General features: G+C 37.0%; 1 protein-coding gene across 5 annotated transcripts in view; it reads left to right on the top strand.

Moving 5' to 3' along the window:
* Positions 1-113: 113 nt before the first annotated feature.
* UBE2U (ubiquitin conjugating enzyme E2 U) overlaps positions 114-23,562 on the top strand; it is a 63,828-nt gene continuing 40,379 nt past the window's right edge. For 2 of the 5 annotated variants that reach the window (XM_019019265.4, XM_055365391.2), the window contains exons 1-6: positions 193-687; positions 2,210-2,291; positions 3,381-3,473; positions 7,331-7,428; positions 11,403-11,520; positions 17,461-17,509. In XM_019019265.4, coding sequence (XP_018874810.1) covers positions 622-687; positions 2,210-2,291; positions 3,381-3,473; positions 7,331-7,428; positions 11,403-11,520; positions 17,461-17,509 — 506 coding nt within the window. In that variant the 5' untranslated portion in view covers positions 193-621. Of the gene's footprint in view, positions 688-2,209; positions 2,292-3,380; positions 3,474-7,330; positions 7,429-11,402; positions 11,545-17,460; positions 17,510-23,562 lie in introns of all 5 variants that reach the window. The other 3 variants (XM_055365187.2, XM_031002558.3, XM_019019272.4) reach the window with 3 other exon arrangements.

Here is a 23,562-nt window from a genome sequence, read left to right as displayed (position 1 = left end):
TCCATGTTCGTGGCCTGAGAAGGCGTGGTGTTGCCTTGACCACTAATCTCATTGGCCTTTCAAAGGGGAAACTGTTGTAGGATTGGCTGTGGAGATAGCAAGAGGCCTGCCCCCTGTCGCTGATTGGGTGAGAGCGGCCAACCCCCTGCCTCCGTCTCTCGGCGGCCCCACGGGGGCCTGTTGCTTGGCAACCGATTTGCTTCCTCCGGTGCGTGGCTGCGGGGTTGCACCTGTGAAGCGGAGACAACCTGCTAGGACCCTGATAGGCGTACACCGCTCACTCCCACTCACGCGCCGACGACATGGGCTTGTCTCCGTTGCTCATCCAAGTTTGTCTTGAGACTGGGCTGTGAGCAGTGAAACTGGGCAGTGAAACGCCGCAGATGAGGAAGTGCCCAAGTCTTCCTTCGGGAAGTTCTCGTTTAGAGGAGTCAGGAGAAAAAGTCATTGTTATATCCCAAATTTAGAAGCCGCTTATCTTGGTACCGTTCTGAGGTTCTAGAAAGCAAGTAACTTATGTCAGTTTACTAAGTGTGGGAAAGTGACCCATAACTTCAAACATCTGCCTCAGAGTAAACCTGAGGCATTTGGGGACAAGTGTCAGACCCTCCGCTGCCTATCATGCACGGCAGAGCTTACCTCTTGCTGCACAGAGACTTCTGTGATCTCAAGGAGAACAATTATAAGGTAAGTACTGGGCACGTGGAGGGATGTGTTTCATTGTGCAATAATTTTTAAGAGGCAGTTTAATCCATTTTATTTTATAAGTAGTAATTTAGTTAAACCTGATTTGCCACTACAGTATTGTTATTTAATAAATCCATTTCACTGAAGAAATGTGTTTCATATTAATAACAATTATTATTACTTCAAAATAATAATGCTTAACAATATTGAACATATTATGCAGAGTAATTTATATGGATCTAGGCACTGAATATCAGGGTCTGTCATGTAGTTAGTGACTAGTAGGTGCAGGCTTATGCTCATTAATTATAATACTATACAATAAGTAGTATTTCATTTTACTTACCAAAAACCTAAGCCTCATAAATATTCTGTAAAGATTTTGCCCCATGATTCCATTACAGGGTTTTCGGACTTCAAAGCCCTAGTTCTTACTTCCTGTGTTCCACTGCTTACTGTCTAGTGTACTTTTACCAGCATGACACATAAATGCCTTCCCTTTATAGTTTTAACACAAAAGAAGCAATGTCCTTGGCCTTAAACGCCACCAATGAGGTTATCAACGTCCATGGGTGCCACAGGCTGATTTACGGAAAATGAAAAATGGAAGAGGGGGTGAAGAGGGAGTGCTTAAGAGAAAGAATAGAAAGAAAGCTGTCCATGAAAGATATAGAGTGCTTCCCACAGTTGCTTCAGGTGTAGTTCAGTGGCATTGTTCATTTTTTACCTCTGCTATAAAAGTACTGCATTCACTGGAGATGTTAGGAACAATTATGGAGTCCAACAGCAAACATTCCTGGGGCATGGACCTAACATTTGATATTGTTTCTGCTCATCCTGAGCTTTGTAGTTCTCTGTTGAAAGAGAATCCAATGAAGGAATATGTAAATATAGATAATAGAGAGACAGGGCTCACCCAGACAAGCACTAACATACTTAATAACTATGTGGGTGCTCAGAAGTGTTTTTATGTGTTTGTAAGTGTGTTACTTAACGTAATTCATAAGGTTTTCTATGAAATACATTCTTGTCCCTCCATTGGAACAACTCCTCAAGTATAGGAAAACTTTGCTTTTGTATACAAGTGTAATTTTGGATTTTTTCTTAATGAAAATGTTCCCACTTCATGCCTTTCCTATAGCATTCATATAGCTCTAAAATGTTTTGAAGAAACATGCACTTTCCAACTATTTCTTTCTTTTAAAATTTGAATATTAAATTGGTTATTGATTTACACAAACAGTATATAAGCCACACATCCTAATCTTGACCTTCTAGTCCCACTTGTGATTTCCACACTTATGATTTATTTTTATTTACTATTGCATATGTTTTCTGGGATCTATATTAACTTCCGTGAAATAAGACATGTAACACTTCCCCAGAGCAGCAAATAAATAAATTTATCAAGGAAAGAACATTTAGAGTTTTTAGAATTCAGTGTGACCTGGTATATGATTTTCAAAACTTCAATAAATACTTAATAAGTTTTTTCTGATTTAATTTTGTTTTTAACTTCAAGGGTATCACTGCTAAGCCTGTAAGTGAAGATATGATGGAATGGGAAGTTGAAATTGAAGGTCTACAGAATTCAGTTTGGCAGGGTTTGTATTTTCAAAACCAATCTATTTTTTAAAAAAGTCTTTATACCATTATTAGCCCATCCTCTTTTTATGTAGGATAAGGTCGCATTATATAAATTTCCTGAAATTCTTCTTCATATGCATAAGTTTGCATTATACCAGTTGTGTAAAATTCTGAAAATATTCCCATTTTTTTTATTTATGACTTTTTTGCCATGTGTCAACATAGATGGAAATTTGGGGTATTTTTCTTTATGCCAAATCTTAATTTTATTACATTTTTAAGAAGCAGACACAATAGAGCATATCAATTGAGAGAATATCGTCTGTCTTCCATGAGATCAGGGAATAACTATCAAAATTCCTATTGGCTTCAAAACCCCACAGTTACTTCTCATTTTTTCCTTTATGATTTTCCACCAAATTTTCATAAATTAAAAAAATCTCAAGAACACTATAAATCAAAAACAAATAAATCAAAAAATCTCAAGAACACTAAGCCACTATAAACATGATTTAATGATCATGTTTTCTTTCAATTATGGATTAATAAGATAGATTCCTTGAGTGAGGTAGGGGAGACAAACACATCAGCTGATAATTACAATAAAGTATACGTTATTATGGATTTTGAACAGAATGCTAAAGAGGAAGAGGATTAGTTAATTATGCCTGAGGGAGTCAGGAATGTCTTCCCAAGGAGATCACATTTGAGTTGAGTCCTGAAGAATCTGCCAGGTTCAGAAGAAGGGTAAGGAAATTCAGGCAGAGTAAACAGCACAGCAAAGACTTGTAGACAAGAAAGGGTGTAGCAGATTCTGGGAACGTGAGTTCAGTCAATACGAGATACAACAGAGAGGGTGGATGTTAGGGGGACAAAGGTAGTAGATGGAAAGGACTAGTGGGAAAGAGACTGAAAACGTATGATTATAATAGATTGTGAAGTGTCTGTTATACTATCCAGAGGAGTCTGTGCACCCTATGAATCAGTTTACTTAAAAATAAAACTGTGGAAAGACTAAACCATAGGGAGAAACTCCAGTGTTAATCAGGTTACAGTTAATCAATAAACATGACACTTTAGTAAAAATGTTTATTTCTATATTATAGGTTTAGTCTTCCAACTGACAATACATTTTACATCAGAATACAACTATGCTCCTCCAGTTGTGAAATTTATAACAATTCCGTTTCATCCAAATGGTAAGAACTAAATGACATTTTTATCATTAGAGGCTTTGTCCCTATTATCCTTGTTTCTTCTAATAATCATGTTTCTTTTTAAGAACTTTATTATGATTCTAAAAGTAAGAACTCTCATTGGGGAAAATATTAAAAGGCTGGAAAAAATTAACAATCACCTTAAATCCTAATGCAAAGAGAAAATACTGTCAACATTTTGCCAAATTTATTTTTGCTTTTTTCTAAGTATGAATTTTTTCTATACAGTTGAGGTATTATGCATGAAGTTTTGCCTCTAGGTTTTTAATTTTATTTATTTTATGGTTTTTTTTTTGAGACAGAGTCTCGCTCTGTCGGCTATGCTGGAGTGTAGTGGTGTGATCTCGGCTCACTGCAACCTTCACCTCCCAGGTTCAATCGATTCTCCTGCCTCAGCCTCCCCAGTAGCTGGGACTACAGGCATGTGCCACCACACCTGGCTAGTTTTTGTATTTTTAGTAGAGATGGGGTTTCACCATGTTGGCCAAGCTGGTCTTGAACTCCTGACCATCCGCCCACTTTGGCCTCCCAAAATGCTGGGATTACAGCTGTGAACCACTGCACCTGGCCTAGGTTTTTAATTTGAAAACTATATGTCTTTTTTCTGTATTATTAAACATTCTTCAAAAGATCATCTTAAATGGTTCAACAATACACTTAACCATTTCTGTATTGTTCAATATTTTAGTTGGATCTAATTTTTCATTATTATAAAAAAATGATGCACTGGACAGATTAACTTTTTTTAAAAAAAGGTAAGTTAGATTGCTACTTAAAGTTATACACAAAACCAATTCCTGAAGGATCAAAAATCTAAAAATTTTAAATGCTGGAAAAGAAGGAAATCTAATAGAATTTTTATGGGCTTGGTGAGGAAGACCTTTCTCAGCATGATAAAACCCAGTAACTGTTTGGAAAATATGACACATTAAACTGCAAAACCTGTTAAAACTTCTCTACAGCCCAGAACATTATACTCAGAGGTCAAAGACACTGACTTTTGCAAACTGAGGGAAAATATTTGCAATGCATGTAACAGAATATGTATATCATATGAAGAACACTTGTCAATCAATAAAAAAAGAACATAAAGCAATTAAAAAATGGACAAAGGCTATAAACAAACACTGGATAGAATAAACAACAAAAACATAAAAAGATTATCAATCCCACTACTAAGAAAATAAAAGCAAATTAAAACAAAAATATTGTTATTTATCACATATTCATAAAATGTCAAAATATACATATTTAGTAGGCATGGGTAGGCATTGTTCCTCTGATATAATCATGACCTTTTGAGGAAGTAGTGTGACTGTTTCTAATCAGGTATAAAATGCATATATCCCTAAATTCCCATAATACCATGTTTATAAACTATTCTGTAGAAATATTAGCACAAGTGTGCAAGAGTGTGTTATATTTAAAGATGTTTATTCCCACCAGGCTCAGTGGCTTATGCCTGTTATCCCAGTACTTTGGGTGGCCGGTGGGGAGTATTGCTTGGGTCCAGGAGTTTGACACCAGCCTGGGCAACATAGTGAGACCTGTCTCTACAGAAAATTAAAAAATTAGCTTGGCACAGTAGCATGTGCCTGTAGTCCTGGCTACTTTGGGTCTGAGGTGGGAGGATTGCTTGAGCCCAGGAGGTCGAGGCTGCAGTGAGCCATGATTGTGCCATTGCACTCCAGCCTGGGCAACAGAACAAGACGCTGTCTCAAAAAAAAAAAAAAAAAAAAAAAAAAAAAAAAAAAGATGTTTATTCCCAACAGCAATGTTAGAAATAGGAAAAATGGAAATAACTTCAATCTCCATTAACATAGGAATTTTAAGTGAAATATCCTACAGTTACGTGTATTGCTTCTAAACAGAACGAGGAAGGTCTACGAACCTTTTAGGTCTAGATCGTTACTATATCCTTAGAATCTTCACTGCCTGGCATATAGTAGGTATTCAGATATTTTTTGAATAAATATTTGTGTCCAGAAGTATGTTGAAAATACATTGTTAAGTGAAAAAATACATTGAACAATAAAATGTAAAATATATTCCCATTTAATAAACACACACATATGGGTGTGTATACATATATGTGTTTGTGTGTATATTTGTATAGACCAACTGGTAATATTGGTCTTGAATAGTAGAATTAGTAGGCAGGGGAACGTTCATATTTTACATTAGATTTCTTATGTTTTTTTCCCAAGTACATTATTTTATTGTAATTAAAACCTATTTTTGGTATCTATAACACAAAATTAATTACATACATGTGCCTTTATTTGTTTAAAATAGTTAGAATTATCGGATTAAATTCAATGGGGGGAGGTATTCTTATCCCCTAGTCCTCATCCCACTTCCATAAAGTAGAGGGAACTTTAGTCTCTAGGAGGGAAGGTATAGGAAAACTTGTGACTGCTCTTTTTTTTCCCCCGTCACTCCTCCTAGAAGTCACTTATCTGATTAGGGAGATGAAGGAAGGAATTGAGCATATGTGGCCCAGAACTTGCTCAACACTCTCTCCTTCTAACCATACTGGGTATAGTCTCTTCTGCTCCAGGCAGGAAACCTTGGCAGGCCTTCGGTTTGGGAGTTAAGTTCAAATCAGGGGGACTTTTGTGGAGCCCGATTAAAGCCATTCATCAAGTGCGTTCTCCATTTCAGTCTTATGTACAATGAAGCCGATGTTTTCACTTCCACCTTTCAATACTTTGATCTATTTTATAATTACATATGAACTTGAGGGGAGACAAGGGTTATTTACTAGCTTTCAACCCCCGCCCACCCTGCAAAAGATGGCTATGTACAGTTTTAAGTCTTTATATAAAAAGCCAAATTGCCTTTCGGTGGTATTTGTACTCCTACCAAAAAGTACATATAAAGTTCTTATTTTAGCACCTTCCAATTCTGGCCATTGAAACTTTGAAGAAAATTTTTTTGCCAATTTGGTAAGAGTTTTGCTATTATTTTAATAAGGATTTCTTTGAATACTTGAGAAGTAAACATTTCCCACATTTGTTGATTCTTATTTTGTGACTCGTATGATACAATTGACAATGCTGTCACATTGTCCTAGATGTTGCAAATATTTCCTCTAATTTGTCATTAATTTTCAACTTTGTTTATGCTGTTTTTCACATCTGGGAATTAGAGATTTTTATGATTTAAAATAAATTTATATTTAAGATCTATTAATCTTGTCCTTGAGGTTTTCGCAGTTGTCTTTCATCTTAGATGATCCTTTCCCAAAAGAAAATCAAATAGTCATTTTAAGTTTCTTCTAGTCATTCTACAGTTTTATTTTTCTTATTTAACTCTATTCTTTTATTTTTTCAAACACTAAATTACTTAACTGTGTTAGGGCATATGCCAAGCTCCTGTACATCTTTCCAACTTAATATAACAGGCCAATGCTGGAGGGAAGTTGTGCCCATCCTCAATGTGAAGATTCCATTTCTGGGACTAAGGCATTTACTGTTTGTCACCATTTCCAGTCTGCGGGAAGGGGGAAGAAAAGAAGGAAAGCCAGCTTCCTTTAAAAAATGACTCAGAAATTGCACACTTATCCTTATGTCCCACAACAAAAACTTAGTCACAAGGCCACATCTTGCTAAAGGAGAGGATAGGAAAAACAGTAGGGGCACCTATGTATTCAGCTAAAACAACATGGTAATGGGTGGGAACCAGGGATGGGTATAGTGCTTCTCAGTACAGAGAGAAGAACTAGGAAAAAGGAAGAGTAAATGCAGATAATTTTTCTGGCTTATCATTTTGATGTTTGTAAGTTTTAAATAATAATTTATTATAAATGCAAATATTAATGTATTATTTTAATACAGTAGACCCACACACTGGTCAGCCCTGTATAGACTTTTTGGACAACCCTGAGAAGTGGAATACAAACTATACATTGAGCAGCATCTTACTTGCCCTACAGGTAAGAATGGATTTCATATAATCCTCTCTTTAATACTTTTAATTACCCTAATTATTCAAACTACAAGGATTAAAATATACAGTGCATATTTAAGTATTTAAAGAATTTGAGAAGTTTGTTTAAATCCACACTTCTATATGAAGGCTACAAAGTGGAACTTACTTAAATTATAAAAACTATTTTTTAAAGTGAAATTGATAGTTAAGGCCCCTCAAGACCAAAGAATACATATCTTACAAAAGAATAAAATAATTATTTAGATGGTTTCAATTCTGAAAATATAACCTTAGGTTTTCTTTTGGTTCCTAACTTCACTTCCTGATGTTGAGCAAGCCTTTTAGATCTTTCTTCATTTATGGACCTTGCCTTCCTGAGAGAGGTGGATCAAATGACTACAACTTAAAATGTTCACTTTTGTTTTTTGTTTCTGACAGTGCTAGTTAGCTACTTTCTGTCCCAATAGTGTTCACATCAAATCCAGTGAACAATTTATACCAAGGATTTTCTCCTCTCCTTAGATGCCTGTTTCTCAAATGCCACCTTTACCCACTGGACCCATGGTCCTTAGAAGCATACCTCAGTGTTGTGCTATTTCTTTTCTTTCCTTTTTTTCTTTTTGAGACAGGATCTTGCTCTGTAACCCAGGCTAGAGTGCAATGGCACAATCCTGGCTCACTGCAGCCTCAACCTCCTGGGCTCAAGTGATCCTCCCACCTCAGCCTCTCAAGTAGCTGGGACCACCGGCATGCCCTACCATGGATGGCTAATTTTTTAAATTTTCTGTAGAGACGGTGTCTCACTATGTTGCTCAGGTTGGCCTCAAACTCCTGGGCTCAAGCGATCCTCCCACCTCAGCCTCCCAAAATGCTGGAATTACAGGCAAGAGCCACCACATCCACCCAGTGTTGTGTTATTTCTGGTCCTTAAAAATGCCTCCTTTCTCATCTAATGCTAAAATGAATTATTTCAGTGAACTTGCTTTGACCTCTTAGAGCTAGCTTAGCAATAATCTATCCATGACCTACTTATCACTAATAATATCTGAAGATAAATAATTACATTTTGATTATCTAGAATACTTGGAATATAAAATACTCTGGCATAATTGAGTTTTTAAATATAGAATTATAATATAAATTGCATTTCTTCTATTTCTTGTATTTGAAAATAAATAAAATAATACTTTCCTGGCTAGTCATCTTAGCATACTAAGTAAAATATAATCTTTAGGAAAGATTCAATGTTCAGTTCATTCATTCATTCTACAAATATGTATTGAGGATCTACTTGTGTGAGGTTGTGTTCTAGGAAAGAGACATTTGAGCAAAAATTTTAAGGGAGTGAGTGAGTGTGATATGCAGAAATCTGGGGTTAATCCTTTGGATTCCTTTAAACTGAGACATATTCTGATCTCATCCACCTAAACTAGAGTCTGCCCTAAGAATAGCAAAATGATCCCAAAATGTAATGAGTAAGGGCAAACCAGAATGAACTGGTGAAAATTTTGAATTGCAGAATAATTTGATAAAAGGAAAATGTGGGGCTCTGAGTTAGCTTGCTTGGCTTCACATCCTGGTTCTGCCACTTGATACCTTTGTATCATTGGACAAATTTTTCCACTTCTCAATGTCTCAATTTCTTCATCAGTAAAATGGGGCTGTTGTTACCTCATGTAACCTGTGAGGAGGAAATTAATTAATGTGTGTAAAGAATTCGGAACTGTGCCTGGTCCAAGAAAATAACTCAATAGTTAATACAGGTCGAGTATTTCTTATCTGAAATGCTTAGGAATTGGAAATTTTTCCAATTTTTGAATATTTGCATTACATATACTTACCATTTGAGCATCCCAAATTTGAAAATTTGAAATCTGAAATACTCCAGTGAGCATTTCCTTTGCACATCATGTCGGTCCTCAGAAAGTTTTGAATTTTGGGGTATTTAGGATTTCAGATTTTCAGATTTAGGATGCTGAACCTCTAGTTAGTTAACATTATGATTGTTCTTACTATTAAAGAGTAATGCAAAGTGACACCAAAGTGTTGCCAAATATATCATGGAAAGCCAGTAGATAACATAATTTTGTCTTTTTATTTTTCGAAAACATTAATAAAAAAAATATGCCCACATTACAAAAGATTTTTAAGATAATGGGAAGGAAAAGAAAATCACTGACAATTATAAAGAAAACCCTTAACTTTACTGTTACTAGGAAAGAGCTTTCTGCTCTTTTCTCCTGTTTTTCCGTTTAAAATCTTTCAGTGGATCCCACCTTCTCCACAGGTGTAAGCTCTAGTTCTGTTGCATATCTAATCCTCACACCTAGACTCTCCCTAACACACCAGGCAATCCTGCTCATACTTATATCTTCATGCTTTTCTGCACTCACATTGCTTGGGTCAATTCAGATAAAAAAAAAAAACATTCATAGAGTTCTAAAGTTACCTTAGAAATGGTCAGTCTCCAGTTCCCCTCTGCCTGGCAACTCATTTTCTCCTCTTCTCTTCCTCAGTCTGTCCAGCAAGCAGCTGTTCATGTTGTTGTAAGAGTTAGAACAAATGAATCTTCCTCTAGGATACCTTTTCTGATTTATTTTCCTAGGGAGAATTAATAGCTTTGGTTTTGGGGGAGCTTCCTTTGCTACACACCCAACAGTACCCTGAGCAGATTTCTGTTAGAACACTAATACTATAAAGCACACACTGCTTACTTATCTGTCTTCCCCTATTGGACTGCAAGCTCCCCAAAATCAGGAAACAGGTCTAATTCATCCTTGATTTCCTGGAGCATACCAAAGACAATGCTGACATTTGGTAGATATTAAATAAAATGAATGAATGAATGAACCTGAATTTTTACATTATTGCAATTATGGTATGTATATTGCCATGTGCTTAACAACAAGGATACATTCTGAGAAATGAGTTGTTAAACATTTCATCGTTGTTTGAAAATCATGGAGTGTACTTACACAAACCAAGATGGTATAGCTTAATACATACGTAGGCTATGTTATAGCCTGTTGCTCCTAGGCTACAAACCTATACAACATGTTACTTTACTAAACACTATAGGCCATTGTAACACAATGGTAAATATTTGTGTATCTAAATATAGAAAAAGTACAGTAAAAATTTGGCATTATTATCTTATGGGACCACCATGATATATGCCGTCTGTTGTTGAGTGAAACATTGTTAAGTGGCACATGAGTATGTAAACAATATAGCCTGTTTCTTTTTCACTTAACATTGTCTCTCAAGTAACTTCCATATGGTTATAATCAATATTTTAATAGCTATTCAATATTCCTTTGAAGGTCAGTGCTGTGCAGTAGCACTTTCTGCATTGATGGAAATGTCCAATATATCTCACTGTTCAATACAGTACCTACTAGTCATATGTGGCTACTGAGCACTTGAAATGTTACCACTGTGACTAGGGAGCTGAATTTTTAATTTTATTTAATTTTAATTATTTTAAATGTAAATAACCACCTGTGACTGTGCCTACAGTGATGGGCAATACAAGTTGAGACCATAATGACTAACTACTTCTTTCTTAATAACAAATGAGATACATTTTCAATTATCACACTGTTATTCAAGGGAAGTGTACTTGAAATGTTGGTTAAAATATTTTGAATTTTAAATACACTAACCACCATCAACTAAAATTTTTATAATCTTAATTTAAATTCAATTTAAATGTATATGCTAGGAAGGAACAAGTTACAGAAAGGAACTTGTAACTTGCTTTTTGATCTATCACGGTTTTATACCGTACATTCATGAGCCTAAGGTTAGGTTTCTTGAGAGTACAGACTATGTCTCATGTTATTTTTTAATCTATTTCCAGATCCATACATAGTAAGCATTTGAAAATGCTTATTGAAAGTTGTATATATTGGTTTGTCTTTTTGCTCTAAAAAAAGTTTACTTCTGAAATTATATGTTGTCTGTGTTTTCCTATAGGTTATGCTTTCTAATCCAGTGCTAGAGAATCCAGTGAATTTGGAAGCAGCCAGAATACTGGTTAAAGATGAATCTCTGTACAGAACAATTCTAAGATTTTTCAACAGGCCATTACAAAGTAAGAAGTATCTACTTTTGTCAGGTGCAGTGGCTCACGCCTGTAATCCCAACACTTTGGGAGGCTGAGGTGGGTGGATCATCTGAGGTCTGGAGTTTGAGACCAGCCTGACCAACATGGAGAAACCCTGTCTCTACTAAAATACAGAATTAGCGGGGCGTAGTGGCACATGCCAGTAATCCCACCTACTCGGGAGGCTGAGGCAGGAGAATCACTTGAACCTGGGAGGCAGAAGTTGCGGTGAGCCGAGATCATGCCATTGCACTCTAGCCCGGGCAACAAAGAGTGAAACTCCGTCTCAAAAAAAAAGAAGTACCTACTTTTTGTTATTTGGCAATTATCAATTATACTTTAAACATTTATAGCATAGTGATCTAGGAAATAACTGTTATATAAGGGAATATTTGAAATATTTTCTGTATCCATTTTCAGTAATGAATGGTATTAAGATCTCTCCTACTGTAACTCTTTGTGAAACCAATCAGTGTGATCCTTTTTTAAAGATCATCAAAGATCTCAAGCTCCGTATCTTTAAATATTATGGTCATATGCATGGATGGTGCCAAGTGAAACTAGTCCACCCATCATAAAGATATGACATCTAATTTTAACTCTTCAATCTGTAATGGGCATTTCCCAGACTTCACCTGCAGTACTCCAGATCTTACTGATTTGTACCACTTTTCTTCTTGATTAGCGAGATGTCAATGTTTTTTTCCCGGAGAGTTCCCTCCCCAGGAATTCCTTCTAAGAGTCCATGTGGAAATAGAGCCTGAAGCTCTTCAGTCTTTCTGCTCCACTGAGCAGTGTTTTCCTGATACCCTTGGTATCCTGCCAGCAGCCTCGTTATGACTCCTAACTCCATTGCCTCCATTGCCCCTGTGTGCTCTCTCTCTCTCTTTCTCTCCAGGTAGTAGAGCACTGCTTCTGGCTTCTTGTGCACAGAAGGGTTTCCCACAGCTGAGAGCTGGGCTCCTACTGACATAGTTATTTCCTTTATATCCTGCCCCACCTTCTTCTGGTAGCACACAGCAACCTTGCATAGTAGCTGGTATCATTACCTTCCCAATCAACAGGCCTTGATTTCTTATAGTACTTTTTCTCTCAGATTTACATTGTTTCTTTTTCTGTTTCCCTTCCGGGACTCCCAGTCCATTAGCTAGGTCTGTATAATCGTGACCAAGTTCAATTGCTCCTCCTCCACAGGGTTTTTGGGTCTGATACGAATCGAATGGTGTTGATCAAGCATCTTCTCCAGTACCATAGAACTTTATTCTACGACAAAGTTCTTGGGGGAGCTATTTGATCACAAGCTTAAGGTGAAGCAGTAATAGAAAATTCCCTTCTTCTAAGTATGTGTTATATACTCATTTTACCCTTCTCTGGCTTGGTGGGCTTTCATCTGGAATACCAGTAGGCTCCACTTGGAACCTCACATTTCTAAAGGCTGAAGAAACTGTATATATTTAGCCAACAGAAGAAAAGATAAAGGGCAGTTGTAAAAGCTGTTTTCAAATATTCGAAGGGATTTCCTATGGAAAAAGATTTCTTCTGGGTTGCTTCAGAAAACTAACATAGGACAAACACTAAAGTTACACATCAGTCATACTTTCCCGGGCCTGCTGGGTTGTAGCAGAACTGAAGTTCACATATGCAGACTTGGCCCTGCCTCGTGTCAGAACATACCTTAAATGTATCAGGGACTTTACTCCATGATCAGTTGTCTGGAATTAATTTTATTGTCCTAAGTCTAAGCCTGGTATGTGATATGCGGACATGTAAATGTCGCTCATTACCCAAACTTTTCCCAACATTTGTTATGTTTGCCTACCCTGAATAGCTAGGTCTTTGCCTCAGTGTATTGACAAGAAGACCAAGCTCTAAGCTCAAACCCAGTGTGGAGGTCCAATTACCTTCCCATTTCCTGACAGCCTCCTTTCCTTGTGGCCTGGCCCCTTTTCCTTTCTTAGAGGACTCACATGCCCCAGACTGCCTGAGAAAGTCCTGGTATAATTATTTCCAGTACTTCCTTTCACTTGCAATGTACCAGTTTGAACAAACAGTTATATAGCCAGTTGGGTGCCCAGCTGATCTTTCCTAAAAGCAAATGACTCTATAGTTGTGCCATTCTTAATGGTAAAGTCCATCCAGGTGCCAGTTGGCCAAACATGAGGAAGAATTGTTTGAAATAATTCAAGTTGCTTAAAAGAATGGACAAGGCCAGGCTGGCAGTTAGTAAACTCTCTATTACTAAAGGTATTCTTTGTTTCTAGTGTTTATTTGATAGAGCTAAATGACCATTTTTCAGACATGTTATCAAAGAGCTTCTTTGATAAAAAGCTCTGGTGCCAAGAATTGGATAAGGGGGCCTTTTCAATACCTTCCAACCTATTGTTCAACTAGTTTATGAAAACTCAGAGGAGGAAGGTCTGGAGACAATGTATAACAACTGTTTGCCTCATAGATTCTGAGTATTGCTACTTACTTTCTAATTTGTTATGAGCTTTCATAGGTTTCATATGAGCAATTATCTGCCCCTTTTTTCAGTTCATCGTTGTGAATTTTGATTTCTATGTAGTTATATTATCAAGTAATATTTATCTTCTGTTTGTCATAGTTGCTTTGATTTTTTAAAATATAAGTTTTGTATCATTTTTAAAAGCTTTGGTTGAAGAAAAATACAAGAGTATAAAAAGAGTAAAGCTGAGTGATGGTAGCTAAGCCTGAGGTAATTATTTTTTCTTAGCCAAGTATATTCCTATAGTTTTTGATAAAAAAGGATGATCATCTAATACATTTCAGATGCTCATCTAAATAAGCTATAATTGACATTGAGTCATAATACTAGAATAAAGGAGAATATAGAAATATTAGGGAGATTATAATACTAATTTGTGTGATATACTTTTTAAAAACCTGAAAATTCTACAAATACATCATATTCTGCTTGTGATTAAGAAAATGTTGTGACAGACATTTGATTCTTCTCCAATTCAAGTTCCCAGTTTGTTCACTGGGTTTAAAAAAATCCTTTTAATAATAGAGCAATTTTAAAGTAAATTGTCTCTACAATTGAAGCAGGTGGTGTCTCATAGGATTCCAGGTTGCCGTTTCTTTTTAAAGTGAGTATACTTCTTTGGTTAGGTGTAAGTATACCCCTTCCCCTGAGAAATATACTTTGTGGGTGTCAGAGGAACACAAAATTTAGTCCAGTAGCATTGCTTACTTGTTCAAGAACATGAGCCTTTTTAGCACCATCATTCAGAACCAGTTTTGTTGTTGATGATTACAGTTTTGTTACAGATATTCTGTTACTTACAAATGTCATAAGATACTAAAAAACTGAGTTTAACAGCATGGTAGAGTGTGGATCTATTTGCTCGAGTTACGTACCTCTTTTTTCCTGTTTGTATTTCATTATACCAGATAGTCCAGTAACTTTTCAGCAAAGTTTCTAAGTTGCTAGTTTTAACGAGAAATGTTAAGTATTTATTTTCTATCAAAGAAATATATGTTTATAGTTTTAGAGGACAAATAATAGGAATCAGTTTTTAATGAAATATGTCCTCTATCCCTGAGTGCTGCCTGCCAGAGGCAACAATAGCTTTCAACACATTTAGCTGTTTCCTCTGGCATTTACCACCACATTACTAAGTTGATTCTATACTAATATTTCTAGGCTTTTTGGTTTTAGATATTATTTATAGACTTCATCTTATAAAATACAAAGATTTTGCTTTTATACTACTATTGCTACCCACATTTCCTCTCCCCCATCCTCCTAATATGATTTCGTTACATTAATATGACTTTATAAATACTTGCCACAGATAAACCATGAATGATTCTTTCTTTTCTTGTACAAAAGGTCTGATTTTACATTCCTTTGTTTTTTATGTGTATACTATCTTTTCTTCTTCTAAACTTTCTGACAAAGCTATAAAACAGCTACTAGGTATTCAATCAGCATCGAGTCTGTTTTGTTTTGGGAGCCCTCTTTCCTGTGGCACTCTATCCTTCCTCTCCATTTCTGAATTGGCAGTTCTCTTGCAGGTGTGCTGGGATGGCCTTTTTGGTGCCTGCTAGGTTGGAGCTCCTGCTTGCTGCTCAATCCCCATTTTCCTTGTGGTTGGTTTTGCTCCTTTGTTTTGTTGGAGCACATCTTCTAGGAGCTTCCTAGTACCTGGGAGCTAAACCTTTTATAACTTCTCATGCCTAAAAACGTAATTACGTTACTGTCATATGCTCATAGTTTGGTTAAATTTTAGTTTGGAAATAGTTTTCTTTCCAAATTGTAAATACTTTACTACATTTTAGTTTCTAGTGTTGCTCTTGAGAAGTCTAATTTCATTCCGATGTCCAATTTTTCACATGTGATTTATTCTTTTTTTTTTCTGGAAGCTTTTTAAACCTTCTTTTTATTCCCAGTGATTTGAAATTTTTGATAATATTTCTTTGTGTATCCTCCCCTTCCCTGCCTCCACATTACATAGGACATTTGATAAGCTATTGAAATCTCAATCTCTAATCATTCAGTTCTGGAAAACTTTCTTATGTGATTCATTTATAATTTCTTCTCTCTTCATTTTCCCTATTGACTCTTCTAGATCTGCTCTGATTTGAATGTTGGGTCTATTGATCTGATCCTCTAATTTTTTTTTTTTTTTAGACGGAGTCTCGCTCTGTCGCCCAGGCTGCCAGGCTGGAGTGTAGTGGCGTGGCAATCTGGGCTCACCGCAAGCTCCGCCTCCTGGGTTCACGCCATTCTCCTGCCTCAGCCTCCCAAGTAGCTGGGACTACAGGCGCCCGCCACCACGCCTGGCTAATTTTTTTGTATTTTTTTAGTAGAGATGGGGTTTCACCATGTTAACCAGGATGGTCTCGATCTCCTGACCTCATAATCTGCCCGCCTTGGCCTCCCAAAGTGCTGGGATTACAGGCGTGAGCCACTGCGGGCAGCCGATCCTCTAATTTTTTAAAACCAAATTTCTCCTATTATCCATCTCTTTGTTCGTTGTATATTCTGGAAGATTTTGAGAAAAATGTTTCTGTTTCCTATTTTCCTCTTTTTTGTGGTTAGGATTGTTCTCTTTTATGGTATTGACCTTGCTCAAATGTCTAGTGATCTTTGACTATCCATTCTTATGATGGACATATGATGAATGGACTATTAAAAAGACTGGAAGTTCTGAATACAGGCTGGGCTTCTTGACAGTTTTATTTCATTGTAGAATTATTCAGTGAGAACCTGGCCATTTCATTAGACTTAACTATTTCTCCTGAGAGGAATCTGCCAGTCTTGTGGAGAGACAGAGAGAGAGAGAGAGAGAGAGAGAGAGAGAGCAAGTGCAAGCAAGAGAGAGAGAGAGCACTGCTAATACTCTGACAGCTGGACGAGGGGAGAGAATCAGGAATCTTATCTGTTCGACATGATTTATTCCATTTTCAGTTTCTTACTCCGTCCTGTTTTGTTTCTACTGTCCTCCAGTCCTGAGTCTCTCTGGCCCAGTTTTTCCAGAGGTTAAATATCTTCCTTCTTGCGTGAGCAGTGGTCATCATCTGATTGCACAAGATGAGGGTATAAGTCTTTGGTGTCTGTGCTCTCCCTCTTACCCCTCCTTCCAGAGGTATCTGGCACGTTGAATTCCTGAACTGTTTCACAGGTTCTGAAGTGCGAATCCATTTGCTTTTCGTTGTTCTCCTCTCATCATGCAGTTTTTTTTTTTCAAATTTCTATGGCCTGCTAAGACAGTTACCACTTGACATCTGCTTTCTATCTTGAAAAATTTTCTTGTCATCTTTCTTTTGCTCTCCTTGAGATTTTATATCTTATTTTTATTCCTTTATTACCATTTTATTGAGGCTTTGGAAATAGCGCACATAAAGCCATATATTCAATCTCCAAGTAAACCAGAATCCTTTCATATTTTTTCTTTATAGTGAAAGATGACAGCCAGGAGTTACCTAAAGACCCACATAAATGTATCAGGTAAATTTTTCTTTATACAATTTTATGTTGATTTATTTACCAAAAGGACTATTTATTTTAACTCTTTATGTTTTTCATCATAATTAAATCTTTGTTTTTTACTTAGAAATATCTTATAATATCATTTTAAAATATTGTTTTCAGAAAGAACGTGGAAAATTTTGAATTCTTTCTAGTTGAATTAAAATTAAATGTAACTACATAATCTCGCTTTTTTTTTTTTTTTTTGAGATGGAGTTTTGCTCTTGTCGACCAGGCTGGAATGCAATGGCACAATCTCAGCTCACCACAACCTCAGTCTCCACGGTTCATGCGATTCTCCTGCCTCAGCCTCCCAAGTAGCTGGGATTATAGGCACCTTCCACTACACCTGGCTAATTTTTTGTATTTTTAGTAGAGATGGGGTTTCACCATGTTGGTCAGGCTAGTCTTGAACTCCTGACCTCAGGTGATCCACCCGCCTCAGCCTCCCAAAGTGCTGGGATTACAGACGTGAGCCACTGTGCCCGGCCGATCTTGCCTTTTTTATATTTTTGAAAAGAGAAGAATGTATTGTCAACAAAATCAGCACAGATCATTATAGATCACAAAAATTCAAGCAATTTAGGAGAAGATAAGGTCTAGATAAAAATGGTAAGAGTTAGGGCTGAAGCCACTGTACCTCTTGGGAGACAGTCTATAAATGTGGCATCAGTTCATCTTGAACACCTGAACAAGGTGTAGGCCTAGAAACACACATATGGTTCAGCGGCATTTAATTTCTTGAGCATTTCCATAAGCTTTATCTTGATAGTCAATCAGATTTAGAAAACAGCCAATTAACTAGTGTTGTAACAGTGTTTACTTTAGCTCAAATTTCCTTGACTAGCTCTGTATAAAAGTTGAGTAAAATTAGATAACTTATGGCCGAGAGCAGTGGCTCACGCCTGTAATCCCAGCACTTTGGGAGGCCGAGGCGGGTGGATCAGGAGGTCAGAAGATCGAGACCATCCTGGCTAACATGGTGAAACCTGTCTCTACTAAAAAATACAAAAAAATTAGCCAAGCGTGGTGACAGCCACCTGTAGTCCCAGCTACTCGGGAGGCTGAGGCAGGAGAATGGTGTGAACCCAGGAGGCAGGGCTTGCAGTGAGCCAAGCCAAGATGGTGCCACTGCACTCCAGCCTGGGTGACAGAGCGAGACTCCATCTCAAAAAGAAAAAAAAGAAAAAAAAAAACTTAAGTGGCTTATCTTCATGAAAAAATGTTGAAAAATTGCAGAAAGGTAAGCATAATCTAGTTAATGGTACACTAAGTTGGTATTCAATAGAGGGCATTGCCGCCCCTTAAATGTGTCAATGTGGTTGACCATCCTGGCATAAAATAGGCCTATGATAAATATTCAATGCAGGAAGGTGGTTTTATCACCTAAAACGTGAATGTCCTTAGATATCAAAAGTTATTACTCTTTATGGTATAGTTATTTGCAGTTCATAAAGATACAGTGCCCGTGTTTACTAATAAGGCAGTAAGAACAGAGCAGAAGACCTTCTGTGGTCTCAGCTTCAGCAGGTCCTCTGAGCCAAACCAAGGATAAATGGTGCTAGAATCAGGTCTGATTTGTGGTATTCACCTTGTGCCAGCCTGAACTTCCTAGAGAAGCCTTTAGGTAGTACTTATTTGAGGCAATGCAGTCTAGATTTCAATGATACTCTAGACTCATGCTGTGTATCAGGCTGCACTTTGTTGTGTGTCTGTGAATTCTAATGTTTGCCCCTGGTACGGTTGCTCTGAAACAGAGCTCAGTTATGTCTAGTTCTTAGTTTTTAAATAATGCATTCACAATAAGATCTTGCAGAAATTATTCAAAGAAAGATGCTGCTGTTAATATTGTGTGTCTAGTGCCATATGCTTAGAACTTTGCATTACTTCATGAGCTGGAAGAACTGGCCTGGCTGTAGAAATGTATTCCAAAGATATATCCAGGCAGTTGGACCCCCGGTTTCTAAAAGACATAGCAAAACTTAGGCAAGGTCTATTCAACTGGGTACAGTATAGTTGGGGGAATCTAGTTGATGTTCAGGAATTGAAGGTGACTTGAACTTGTGCTAGTCATCTGGGATGTTTGCAGTGGTCTATAGGATACCACTTACAGACAGGTTTTCAGCCCTTGGGAGAACAGCTAGTACTTAGAATGTACTTAGAATGTACTGTAGTCATCCATGTACTTAGAATGAATTCACTGAGCATATGTTGTATACCAGGCATTGTGCCCCAGTGTGAGGATACACACCTGATTAATATGTCATCCCTAACCTCACGAGATTTATATTCTAGCATTGGAAGCCCTCTTCTTTTTTCCCCATTCCATAAATACAAATTATTTTTTTTATTTTGTATTAATTGTTGCACGATATCAGAAGTTGTTCCTCTTCTGAAAGGGAGACAGTGCAAGAAGTAGGCCTGTCGATCCATTAGGTCAATGTAGACAGTATTTGCCACCAGAGAATGTAGTTGGAAGACCACAGGGAAGGTATCAAGATCGTGGCTAAGGGAAGAATGCTGAGGGCAGATTGAATCATATCTAAAATGAGTCATATTTAGCAGAAACCTTTCCCCTGTGGTTTTTATTTTTTCTAGGCTTCCTTCAGAGGCCTTCAGTTTTTCACTAAGTCATCTATCTCTGGGGCCTCTTTTAAATGGAACTGTCTCTTTTAAATGCAATCAGCATTTTATTGGGCCGTGACTGTTTATTGTTGTAGTACATAAATATAATATAGTAAGTGCTATGACAGAGGTAAGATCAAGATGCTGGGGGAGCACGGAGGGAGAAACATCTTACTCAGGCTTGGCAGGGATTGGGAGACGAACATCTAAAGACAAGTTTTCATAGGAGGTGATGCCAAAGTGACTTCTAGAGGTAGAATGGGGATTCACCGATAGACTATGGGGCCAGGGGATCCTAGCAGAGGGAACAGCACATTCAACAGGAATGGAGCTACAGCAGGACATCTTTCCAACAGCCTGACACAGGGGAATGCATTTTGACAACCTAAATAAAAAGTTAAAATGAATCATGAATGCTAGGGGCAACCAAAATAAGATTATCAGGAGCTGAGATAAAAACTAGAAGAGGAAAGGGAGGGGAGGATTGGTTGCTCGGTAATCATGAGAGGAGATGAAAATGAAACATAGATGGTGAACATGCTAAATATACACCTGTATGCGAGTGGCTAAATCATTTAAAGGGGCAGGCACGAGACAAAACTTGAGGGATACAGACAGAAGAGTGTAACTTTTGCATTTCATATTAAAAATCCTAAGACAAATGCATGCCTTCGACACAGCATTTCCACGTCTAGAAATTTATCTTTAAAGATATATTTAAACAAATATATAGAGGTTCCAAAAATGTTCATCATAGAATTATACATCATGAGAAATTGAAAACAGAATGTCCAACAAAACTGATTAAGTAAACATTGGTTTAGGCAATAATGTCCAAAAAGCAGCCTTTGGGTATGATTCTGGAGACATAGTTGCTAACATTAAAAGTAAGCGGGCCGGGTGCAGTGGCTCTTGCCTGTAATCCCAGCACTTTGGGAGGCCGAGGCAGCCAGATCACCTGAGGTCAGCAGTTTAAAACCAGCCTGGTCAACATGATGAAACCCCCGTCTCTACTAAAAATACAAAAATCAGTTGGGCATGGTGGCGCGTGCCTGTAATCCCAGCTACTCGGAAGGCTGAGTCAGGAGAATCGCTTGAACCCGGGAGGTGGAGGTTGCAGTGAGCCGAGATTGTGCCATTGCACTCCAGCCTGGGCAACAGAGCGAGACTCTGTGTCAAAAAAAAAAAAAAAATTAAGTGAAAAGTTGGACACAGAAATTCAGTGTTGCAAGATGAAAAAGTTCTAGAGATGTCTTGCACAACAATGTAACTACACTTAACACTACTGAACTGTACACTTAGAAATGGTTAAGATGATAAAGTTATGTGTTTTTGCCACAATAAAAAATAAGTGAAAACAGTGCCTTATAAAATACTGTATATGATATTATCACACACACACACACACACACACACACACACACACACAACTGAAAGGCATTTCTAGAATAGCAAGTGAGACAATCCCAATTCTTCCATTTACTATGTGACTAAGAAAAGTTAATTTCTCTGTGTCTCAGTTTCTTTATATATTAAATGCTAGTAATAATGGTACTGATTTCATAGAATTGCTATGAAGATTAAATGAGTTAAGTACATAGAAAGTAATTATAATAACTTTAGTCAAAGATAACTCAAGAACCATTATGAAGTAAACTTGTAAATGGTATTATCTTGAAAAATCAAGATTTGTGAAATTGAAAGGAAAAAGGAGTAAAAAATTGGGAGAGTAATGTGAAGACCCTAAATTGAGTATTTGTATGCTGTGAGAGAATCAGTAAGAAGGCTGCTGTTGCTAGAACACAGCAAGGGGGAAAAGAGAAGAGAGGTAGATGGAGGTAAGAGAAGTAGGCTGGGCCAAATCACTTAGGACTTTATAAACCGTGTAAGGAATTTAGATTAATTTTATTATAGCAGGTAAGGAAATTGGGACACTGTTGAACAGCTTTTAGGGAAAGGAGAGACAGAATCAGATTTAACTTTTAAAAGTACTTTTAACTGCCATGAGGGCAATAGTTTGTGAAGGATCTAAGGTGGAAGCAAAGAGAAGAGTTATTAGGTTATTTTGGTTGATCAGGGGCAAGACAATGGTGGTTCGGTCAAGGGTTTGGGCATAGGTATGGAGGAGGAGAAATGAGTGGATTCAAGGCTTGCGCCGAAGGAGAATTACTGATTCGATGTGGGGTGTGAGAAAAAGTGGGACCAAGGATAATTACTAGATTTGGGGTTGAACTGGGTGGGTTCTGCTGTCATTTACTGAGATGGAGAAGATTGAAAGAAGACACCATTGACTCAAATTAAGATGAATAATTCCATTTGTTGGTAAAGATATGGAGTAATTGGAGCTTTCGTACATTGCCGCATATCTTGTTTTATCACTTTACATGCCCACAACCAGTTTGAAACACAGTTTAAGTTTCTTATAATGTCAAACATTACCTTTCCTGTAATCCAGTAATTCTACTCCTAAGTATATACCTAAATGAAATGAAAAATATATGTTCACAGGAAGAGTTGTACACAAATGTTCATAGCAGCTTTATTTATAATATTGCAAACTAGAAACAACCAAAATGTCCATCAACAGTTGAATGCATAAATAAATTGTGCTTCATTAATATATAGAATACTATCAGCAAATAAAAATGAATTAATTATTGATACATGCAACAATAGGGAATAAGTATGCAGGCATTATGTTGAGTGAAAAAAAACACAGTAACAAAAGAGTACATACTATGTGATTCAATTTATATGAAGCCCTTTCTAGGACAGGCAAAACTAATCTGTCAGATTAATCAGATCGGTGATTGCCCAGAATGTCAAGGGAGATTGACTGGGAAGGGGCAGTAGGAAACTTTCTGGAATAATGAAAATCTACATCTTGTATGAGGTAATGGTTATGCAGATGCACACTTTTGTATCAAAACTCATCAATCTGTACACTTAAAACGTGTGCATTTTATTGAGTGTAAATTATGCTGCAATAAAATTTATTTTAAAAAGCTATTCAAGCCAGGTGAGATGGCTTGGGCCTGTAATCCCAGCTATTTGGCCAAGGTGGAAGGATTGCTTGAGCCCAGGATTTCAAGACCAGCCTGGGCAATATAGTGAGACCCGTCTCTTAAAAGAAGAGAAAGATATTCAATTATCTTTACAACTCTCTTGTATTTCTAAAGTTGTTTCAAAATAAAACTTTAAAGAAAAAAAAAAAGCTATTCAAACCTTTTCAGTGAGTAGAGAAAATGACTACATTTCCAAACCTCCAAACTCAGATTCTAAAATCTGCGATTACTGCAAGAAAGGAAATTGTAGGTCAATACCTATTATTAGCATAGATGCATAAACTCTAATCAAAATATTACCGAATTGAATCCACACTGGGATAACAATGACCAAATGGGTCC

Source organism: Gorilla gorilla, chromosome 1 (genome assembly GCF_029281585.2).
Source record: "Gorilla gorilla gorilla isolate KB3781 chromosome 1, NHGRI_mGorGor1-v2.1_pri, whole genome shotgun sequence".
NCBI lineage: Eukaryota > Metazoa > Chordata > Mammalia > Primates > Hominidae > Gorilla > Gorilla gorilla.
This window is presented reverse-complemented; position numbering and strand designations above follow the sequence as displayed.